A 9,624-nucleotide genomic window follows, 5' to 3' on the forward strand; every position below is an offset into this window, starting at 1 on the left:
TTAAAAAATAAAAAATGTCACAACTGTTGTAAATATAATATTGAATGAAAGTACACAAAGAATCATGTAAGTTCCCAACTTCAAGTTGTCAAATTATAATAGTGTTCCATAGACAACTCTATACATGATAGGCTATAAACCGCAGAATTTTGTGCTTTTTTTATCTTCGCCATTTTGGCGCTAAGAGTTGCGGTGATGAAGATTAGTACTAATTATAGATATAGAATTTACTGTAAGGAACTTCAATAGGTGCATCAAAGTCCAAGTATTACAATGATGAACAGAAAATCTTACTAATATTATAAATTCGAAAGTTTAAAGGTATCTCCAGAACAGCTACATGGATCTTGATGAAATTTGTCATACATATAGAAAATAGTTTGGAAGAACACATAGACTACTATTTTTTTTTAACAGTGTTACTAATAAAAAAAACAATGAATACATATACTTATCTTTAATATATTAATTATTTACAATTATGACTATGGATATATTTATTTCAAATGTTGATATAATATATTATGTATTGTTTTTTAATTTTTCTATCGAGTTTTAATTTTTATTTTCTAAAGGAAAAAGTTCTTTGATTACTTTCCTTTTTGTTTCAAAATATTTTTCTATAGCTCTATCTCTTGCTGCTCTACTCTCCTCTATTTTATATTTCCTTTTAAAACCTGTAAAATATGTTGAAACATCTTACTAATATTATAAATATGAAAGCTTAAATGATAATTTGGTAGCAAATTCCACTGTTGGGAAACTTCACTATCACCAAATGACAGACTATATTTTTAATATTTCATAGTTACTAAATTTATAATCTTTTAAACTTTAAAACTATTGGATTGATTTCAATAATTATATCTTACTAATATTATAAATGTGAATGTTTAGATGTATGTTTGTTAGAAGATATCTCCGGAACTACTGCATGGCTTGATGAAATTTGTCATACATATAGAACATAGTCTACAGTACAGAGTTGTAATAGCTAGTATTGTTACCTTCAGTTTGTGGAGTATTTGGAATCCTTTCTTTCCCACTTTCATTTGTATCATCTGACATAACACTGTTTACAACTTCAATATTTTCTAAAGGTATATAGTATGATGTTTGAAATAGTAATCTGGACTTGAACATGCATCATTGTTTAATTCTGAATCACCACGGAATTTATCAGAATAATCATTTATGGTGCAATTCAACATAGAAGATACTCTATCTAGAACTTCGTCAGGTCGAATATATTCAGGTATTCCACCGGTCTACGGAAAAAAAATTTACTAATATAACCTAAAAGAACACATAGAGTACTATTTCGTTTTATTTAATTATGGCGCGAATTTCGTAGTTGACAGCTAGTGTTGAAATTACCATACTATTCATTTGTATAGTTGCATTCCTTTTTCTGACTGATTTTTTTAAATTCTCCCATTTTAAACGCAATTGTCTCGGCGTACGTTCACGTGTTGATATTGTGTTGTTAAATTTTTGAGCTATACGGATCCATTCTTGTACTTTCATTTGGTTAGTGGCTGCGTTCATTTTTTTATTCCTTATTATTATGTTACTTTCTTCTATTAACAATAATAAAGCTTTGGTTTCATCCTTTGTTAATGGTTTTGACTGGAAAATTAAATGTCAATTATAGAATTGGATGTAAATAAATATATATTTCGTTTACTTGTTAAGCCGAAATCAATATTCGATCTTTGATATCGACCCGTTCAATTATTTTTAAATAATTTGTATGAGATATAATACATACAAAACACGATCTCCCTCTAAAGTAGTTTCTCGAAAGCTGTTGCGATCGCTTAAATTAGAACCAACTGGATTTAAAATATTAATAAAAACTACAGTTGATAAGCAAAAATAGTTTAAGATCGAATATTGATACTAACAAACATGTATCAACACCTACCGATTGACTTTCCATATTGTTTATTCCTGTGCAAATTATGTAAATAAAATAACCTTTATAAATTAAAGTTTTAACAACAAATGAATCCTAAGCAGCTTTGGAAAAACATAACACAAGTATTTTCACTAGAAATTCATAAATCTGATAATAAACTTCAAATTGATAAAGAAATTATAAAATATGTTCGCCATGTTTACAAATACGATACGTTCCGTTTCTATAAATTACAGACATTTTAATTGATATAAAAGACATGCCTTGCATCATTTTATTTTGTTTCTGGAACTATCGATTGTTGAATGATTATACGCGGAGGCCTTATCCATGAATAGAGACCAATTAGTACCTTAAGATAATTTTGACTTAAATTCAATCTTCGATTTAAGTTTCACCAAAAGATATTGGGTTCGACCATTAGTTATTGTCAATTGGGTCGAAGTTAATTTAATTAGTTAAGTTAAATTTAATTTTACTGAAATTCAACTAAAGAATAACTAATAAAAATGCAAATACTATGATGTGCGAAGTGCAATTTAAATTACGGTAATTTTACTCTGTGGTGTAAAGTGACACTTTCACAAAAAATGCTCTTTATAATCTATTTCAATTGTCTATGGACGAGACATTGTCTTTGCATTGCGTTGTAGTGTTTTTCGATGTTTTTTATTTGGTTCAGTTAATTTAATGTTGTAAATCATAAGAATAGATAAGAGTATATATTAATGTAACCATTTTGTACTTATTTATGTTGATGTATATGCTTTATTGACTGAAAAATGGCTATGTTTCGATCGTCTCCGAGAGACGTCGAGTATCGTCCAACTAATAAAAAAACTGATGAAACAAACGCTGAGACTTATTTCTGTAATATATGTTTCGATGGCTGGGACAGCGAAACTGAGGTGGAAATACATCGATCTTTAGTTCACAAAAGAGAAATTATGAATTTAATGAAAAATTCAAGAGCGACATTTTGTTGTAGGGTAAGGTTACAATCATTTATTTACCTTCCACCTTTCAAATTATTCAATTTTATCCGAAACAATTCTATGAAATAAGAGATTCTAATATAAAATTTAGTTATAGAAACACAAGGCGTACTCAATCAACAATAACGCTCTCTATGAATTGTTAAAAGTGTCGTAATTATTTTCAATTAAAATAGTTGATAAATTTGCCGATAGATGTCCCAAGTTAAAAGTTTTAGGGCATTTAAAATATTGTTATTTGAATGAAAGCGTCATATATGTAGCTTGTATATGTATGATACATATATGTAATTAATTTTAAAGTCTATTTTATAATTACTTGCTGACGCAACGCGACACTGTTCGCGCGTAATTATAAAAAAAAACTTATTTAGTAGTAGTAGCCTATGTGTTCTGCCAGACTATGTTTTACATCTATGCCAAATCTCATTGAGATCCATGCAGTCATTCTGGAGATAATTTCCAACAAACATACATCTAGACATTCACATTTATAATATTAGTAAGATTTAACAACAGAGGGAGCTTATTACAATATTGTGAGATGTTTTAAATGTCTATTAAAAGATAGAACTAATTATTTAAACTCAAGTTTTCATAATAATATATATATTTTATCAGAAACAACGACATTTATGGGTAAATTGATATTAATCTATACTGATGCTTGCCGATCTGGCAAATATTGTTTCAAATATGTGAGGTTTATTTAAATGTTTTGTGAGTTTAATAAGTTTTATTGTTATATATCATAAGTATACTTAAAATAAGTATAAGTTTAAGTAAATAAAATGTCTCCAAACAACAGTATATAAGTGGATGAAGTCAGCGGAGCTAGAGTTTATCCTCCAGATTGATTTTAATCTTTCAGTCATCATTTAATATTAATTTTCAGTTATGTGTGAAGCCACATTTAACATACGAAGGATTAATAAAGCATATTAAAGTCCATCACCTACTCAGTGATGAAAATGCTACCCGTGTAGAACGAGAGATCTTCATTTGTGAGACATGTTCTGTGTTATTCTTCAATAAATTGTTGATGCAAATTCATATAATTACGTTCCATATGGGTGTTGATAAAGATGCAACGTTTGCGGCATGCCCAAAATGTTTCAAGATGCAGAGGATTAAAACAATGTGGTAAGGATATTTATCAATTTCTTAGCAACCAGTGCCTATATCAGCAATTACTGATGTTTTCATCATCAGCTCACTATAAATCCCCACTAAGGGGCTCGGAGTCTACCCTAAGTGAGACTATGTGATAGTGAATGCTGGTCCAGTGCAAGATTTCACACATATCTTTGACTTTCTCAGATATGTGCAACACGATGTTTTCCTTCACAGTAACAATATACGATAAATGTACATATTGTTAGGAAGAAAATCCCAAAATGTGCCTACGCAACACTAGCCTTATTAAAATGTCGACGTTTATGTCCCCTGTAATCTAACACTTGACTTGGTTAATACTGTTTAAAAATATGTAAATGTAATATATATGCAAAAGCATGCAAATACAGGGGTCTAGGCTCCGAATATCATTTTGTCCCATTCGGCGTCGAGACCCTTGGTCCGTGGGGTCCTAGCGCTTTAAGACTTTTTAAGGACATTTCCAAAAAAATAATCGACATCACAGGGGACCGAAGAGCTGGCAGCTACCTCGGTCAAAGAATTAGTTTAGCTGTCCAAAGGGGGAACGCTGCCAGTATCTTCGGGACCTTGCCTAAAGGGGTTTTAATAACATTTTTAGTAAATTATTCGTTTTTTTTTTATATTTTATTTTATATTATAGATTTAAGACTATATGTAATTATATAAATAATCAAGGACCAAGGAACAGGATTAATTTCTATAATAATTTCAGGTATCACTTCCAAGGTCATCATATCCAAAGTGTGTCATGTTGTAAAATATGTTTAGAGAAATTTAAAAATCGCGACGAATTAAAAGAGCATATGAAACAACATAAGAAATATTTATTCTGCGAGATTTGTCAATATGAAAGTAAAAATGAAATATATTTCAAAGAACATTTGAATACGAGACATAAAATTAACAAATCAATAGATTTAAAAGAAGATAAACGTAATTGGAAGGATTATTTCGTGCCGAGTACATTTGGTGAATATAAAACAACTATTATAATGGATATACCAATGAAAGGTGTGTCTCTGTCATATTTAGAAGAACATAATGTACGCGTATGTATATTATGTAGGGAAATATGTATTGGAGAACAAGGGATGGCTGACCATATGCAAAGTCATTATATAGAAAAAGTTAATAAGCAATATGAACATATTTGTTCCTGCGGGCAGACATTTTCAACTTTAGTACTGTTAAAACATCATATGTTGAAGAATAAAGAAGGACATTGTAAAATGGGTGAGTATTTTAAAACATTTTAAAGCAATATATTTAAAGATCAAATATTAATTTTATTTTGCGTTTTCACACTTTTTTTTATTAAAGAGAAAATTAAAGATGTCAAGTTTAAACCTACAATAAAATAGTGACATTTGTTTATAAACTTTTGATCTTTGTTTAGAACTAGCGCTCCTCGCGACTTTGTCCGTCCGCGGAATTTAAAAAAAAACATCATTAGTAGCCTACATGTTCTTCCAGACTATGTTCTATATGTATGACAAATTTCATCAAGATCTGTTCAGGCGTTCTGGACATATCTTCTAACATACATACATCTAAACATTCGCATTTATAATATTAGTAAAATGGATGGATTATTTATAGCCCAAACAGGAATATAAAAACTCATTATATTGCGATAAAATATGAAACTAATTGAAGTCGATTGAAGCGCCCTCAAGTTAAGTTTTTTATTAAAATGTATATTTTAATACGACCTTTATTTCAGAGTTGAATGATGATGAAAATATGGTCGTAATAACATATGGTGAGAATTCATCATGAACCAAACTGAACCGGTTATATCGACATCAAAGAGACCGATAATATCCAGTCGCAAAAAGCGATATCCGTCGAGATTTACGGCTTTTATCATAAACATCTCTGTAGATGTTTCATTTCTTGGAAATTGATTAACTAATTTCAGATTTAAACCTGTTGATGTTCCTGAAAATTTATTCTATCTATATTATAGTCAAAGACGTGATTAGTTCTGTCAGAAAATGTCAAACCAACCTAAAAATGATATCATAGCTACATTATAAGGGAACGTACTCATACTACGTGACCTGTTTAGGGGGGGGAGTCCTTAAAATACTACGGTCACAGGAGCGGGGGGGATGGCTCAGATTATAGTTACGTAGTCGTTAGTTATTTTATTTTCATAATACATAATTCACTAGTAATTTAAGTATGCATGCAGTCTTATACTATAAAGAAGAGTATGAGCCAAATTATTTCTTTTTCAATTTTTGTTTCAATTAAAAATTACAATTATGAATTACTACGTAAAAACTAAAGGGGGGTCTTGGGGTACGAGTGTTCACCGAGGGGAGGGAGGGGTCGAAAAAAATAAAAAAAATTGGTCACGTAGTATGGATATGTACCCTAAGGATCTTATGACATTGACAGGAGGGCGCTAGTGAGCTGTCATAATTTAGTTTGACTTTTGCCCAACAGGTCAGATACCTCTTTTAGACTATGGTTCAAAGATCAAAATGGCGGATATCAAATAGGCACAAAATATCATGCCTTATATCCTGTCTATAGAGGTCGGTGCAACGGTTTCTTATAACAATATAGTACTAATATAAAGTTTTTGTGTTCCAAATTTAAAATAATACAATTATAAGTTGTTTGTAAGGAAAAATATGTGTAAATGAAAATAAAGGTCAATAAATTAGATAATAAAACTTTTTCTATGCTTGAAAGTTGTGTTTTATTTTTTTAATATAATATTTTATTTACTTGATAAATAGCTGAATAATATTCATTTATTTAGTCGCCAGTGAAAAAAGTAAAAACAAGAAATAAAACAAGATATTCTGAAAACATTTTTATTTAAATCCTAAGCTCAACTACAATAGTATTATGCTTAGAAAATTCGTTTTATTAAGTACTAGCTGTCGCCCGTGACTTCGTACACACGGAATAAAAAAAAATTAGTCTGTATATTCTTCCAGACTATGTTCTACATCTATGACTTTCAGTGAGATCCATGCAGCCGTTCTGGAGATAACTTCTAACATATAATATTACTTATATTTTGTCTTAATTTATTCTTTATTTCCATTCTTTTTAAATATTGTTTTTTACTCATTTTTACAACTCTACTAAATTTAGGAGTTTTTTTTATTACTTTCTTGTTTTTTATTACCTCCTTTTGTGATTTATTTTCTTTCTTATTTGTTAATTCGTCATTGGTAAGTTCATAATGTATACCGAAATCTGATCTTTTATACAATTCAGAGAATTCTGTGATATTTTCTTTGGATATTTTATTATATATTTTTAAAAATTGCCAAAATTCGATGTCACCTCCTTTAATATTACTTTCGTAAAAATCTTTTAATTCTTTATCGCATTTATGTTTATTTAAAATAGGTTTAGGTTTTTCATATCTGTTAGTGTTTTTTTCAATTTCTTTTCCATTAATTTTATTTTTCCATAATTTTTTCTTGAACGGTTTCGCATTCGGATTATGTTTACGTGTATGTAATTTTAACGCGCTTAAAGTTTGACATATTTTTTCGCAATTCTCGCAAGGAAATAACATTTTATCACCCTTATTCTTTGCTATGTGACTTAATTTTTTTAATTTTGACAAATAATCATCCCCTATCACTTTGATTTTTAATAAATCTTCTATATTAAAATTTGTTATTAAATAATCGTTTTTTATTTTTACTTCTTCATCTCCCACGATCCATTCATTGCCTTTTTTAATTAACTTTTTTTTATCTATACTAAAAGATTTTTTTATTTTTCTTTTTTTATCAATTTTCATACTTTCGATTTTATTTAAATTCCTAACACTCGGTATTATTTCAATTTTATCGATATTTTTATTATTTATATCGTAATAATATCTAGAACCGTTATTATTATGTTTTTTATCTTTAAATCTTGTGTAGGGTAGTTGTATATTAATTTTATGTATTAATTTCATATGTCTAGATAGATTTAATTTTGTCACGTAATCACAAAGAGGGCATTTTTTTAGCATCACATCGCAACAAACATCAAAATGTTCTATACAATGTTCTATCAGTTTTGGTTTAGTTTCGAATAACTGAAAGAAATACAAAAAAAAGGTGTAGTTTTTTTTGCAATACTAAAGTCAAAACATCTTCAAATGTTCAAAAATTAAAAAAAAACTTCACAATTTTAAAAAATATAATGATTTTTTTTTCATTATTTTTTTTAAAAAAACCTTTGTCATCCTATAAAAACATCTTAAATCATCATAACCTGTCCAATTTAAAACATGTAGGTAACAAAAAAAAACAGATTTTTTGTACAGAGATTTTTTACATATCGGTTGGCACGACTAAGTCAGCGTAAAATTGAATAAGGGTTCCGTTTTTTTGCTATGAGATAGGGAACCCTAAAAAAAAGTATCCTATAACATTCTCGTGTACGTCAGCTACCTTCCAGTCAAAGTCACGTCAAAATCTGTCCACACTTTCGCGAGATTACACGGAACATACGCAAACTTACATACAAACATATAGACAAAAATTATAAAAAAATTGGTTATCAGCGACCCAAATACATGTACGAATTTTCTTTTCGATAATAAAGACGCTCCAATTTTTATTGATATAATAGCTGTCGCCCGCGACTCCGTCCGCGCTGGATGAAAAATATATGTTGTCTGATTCTCAGAGCTACTCAATATGCTCACAAAATTTCATGAGAATCGGTCAAGACGTTTCCGAGGAGTATGGGAACGAAAATTGTGACACAAGAATTTAATAAAATTTAGTATATAGAGGGTTTCGGGGGCGATAAATCTATCTAGCTAGGAATCATTTTTAGAAAATGTCATTTTATTCGTGTTTTATCGATAATCAACTTAAACATAAACTTTACTTTTTCTATCGATAAGATCGAAAAATTATATTCATATTTCATAATTTTATTAGTAATTCGTACTTAAATATAATTTCCATAAAAACACAATTTAAAAAAAAATACCGAGCAAAGCTCAGTCATCCATACTACTTACTTTAAAACAAACATAACACTGGTGTGTGTTGATTTTCAGTTTATTATTCCTTCTGACAATTTCATTATCATTAATTTTTGCATCATTGAATTGTGATTGAATATCATTATTTTGTGATTCATTATTTTCATTAGCGTTATTATTAATTTTAATGAATTTAATTACAGGTCCTGTAAGAAAAAGCATTTTTAAATAAAATCAATAAATTACATATTAAATCTTGTGAATAAATTTTGGGTAAGCTAAAACCAGACAGAACAGTGAACAGTGGTAGAGCCAGCTTTAACATCTTCGCACGAATTGTCCCGGCTCGCCCGGTGAAATACCACGACCACACAGAAGACAGGCCTCAAGTGGAAGCAATTCCAACTAGTCTGATGAGTGTGCGTCCCGGAGACCTAATTTAGTCCTCTTTCCTTTCCACCCTTTTTCTTATAAGGATGGGAAGTGGAAGTGGACTATCCGGATGAGAGGATGCACGGAAAGGGAAGATAGTATATTTCTGTGCATCCTCTCCTCCGTCGATTAAAGTTAGGCAACGCATA

General features: G+C 29.5%; 3 protein-coding genes across 3 annotated transcripts in view; 1 reads left to right on the forward strand and 2 right to left on the reverse strand.

The window, feature by feature from the left end:
- Positions 1 to 594: 594 nt before the first annotated feature.
- Positions 595 to 2,253, reverse strand: LOC106114632 (uncharacterized). The gene is made up of 4 exons (XM_013307910.1): positions 1,928 to 2,253; positions 1,378 to 1,629; positions 1,008 to 1,268; positions 595 to 677 (listed from the first exon to the last, which is right to left on the reverse strand). Exons 1-3 carry the CDS (start codon positions 1,940 to 1,942, stop codon positions 1,095 to 1,097), a joined length of 441 nt encoding a protein of 146 aa, XP_013163364.1. The 5' UTR covers positions 1,943 to 2,253; the 3' UTR covers positions 595 to 677; positions 1,008 to 1,094.
- A 297-nt stretch (positions 2,254 to 2,550) lies between these two features.
- On the forward strand, positions 2,551 to 6,152 carry LOC106114603 (zinc finger protein 423). The gene is made up of 4 exons (XM_013307869.1): positions 2,551 to 2,910; positions 3,812 to 4,059; positions 4,787 to 5,307; positions 5,798 to 6,152. Exons 1-4 carry the CDS (start codon positions 2,704 to 2,706, stop codon positions 5,851 to 5,853), a joined length of 1,032 nt encoding a protein of 343 aa, XP_013163323.1. The 5' UTR covers positions 2,551 to 2,703; the 3' UTR covers positions 5,854 to 6,152.
- Positions 6,153 to 7,752: 1,600 nt separating this feature from the next.
- Positions 7,753 to 9,624, reverse strand: part of LOC106114567 (zinc finger protein 93-like) — a 17,952-nt gene continuing 16,080 nt past the window's right edge. Inside the window, exons 14-16 of the mRNA XM_013307829.1 lie at positions 9,080 to 9,249; positions 7,883 to 8,140; positions 7,753 to 7,785 (exon numbers count right to left, since the gene is read on the reverse strand). Coding sequence (XP_013163283.1) covers positions 7,753 to 7,785; positions 7,883 to 8,140; positions 9,080 to 9,249 — 461 coding nt within the window. The remainder of the gene's footprint in view (positions 7,786 to 7,882; positions 8,141 to 9,079; positions 9,250 to 9,624) is intronic.

Source organism: Papilio xuthus, unplaced genomic scaffold, assembly GCF_000836235.2.
Source record: "Papilio xuthus unplaced genomic scaffold, Pxut_1.1 DF828037.1, whole genome shotgun sequence".
NCBI lineage: Eukaryota > Metazoa > Arthropoda > Insecta > Lepidoptera > Papilionidae > Papilio > Papilio xuthus.

What these genes read in the sequence shown, in the direction of transcription:
- LOC106114632 (XM_013307910.1), bottom strand. An exon ending in CTATACAAATGAATAGTATG is followed by an intron (nt 1,269 to 1,377) that starts GTAATTTCAACA and finishes TTTTTTCCGTAG; the next exon opens with ACCGGTGGAATACCTGAATA.
- LOC106114603 (XM_013307869.1), top strand. Translation starts at nt 2,704, where the DNA reads ATGGCTATGTTTCGATCGTCTCCGAGAGACGTCGAGTATCGTCCAACT. An exon ending in GAGCGACATTTTGTTGTAGG is followed by an intron (nt 2,911 to 3,811) that starts GTAAGGTTACAA and finishes ATTAATTTTCAG; the next exon opens with TTATGTGTGAAGCCACATTT. An exon ending in AGAAGGACATTGTAAAATGG is followed by an intron (nt 5,308 to 5,797) that starts GTGAGTATTTTA and finishes CCTTTATTTCAG; the next exon opens with AGTTGAATGATGATGAAAAT.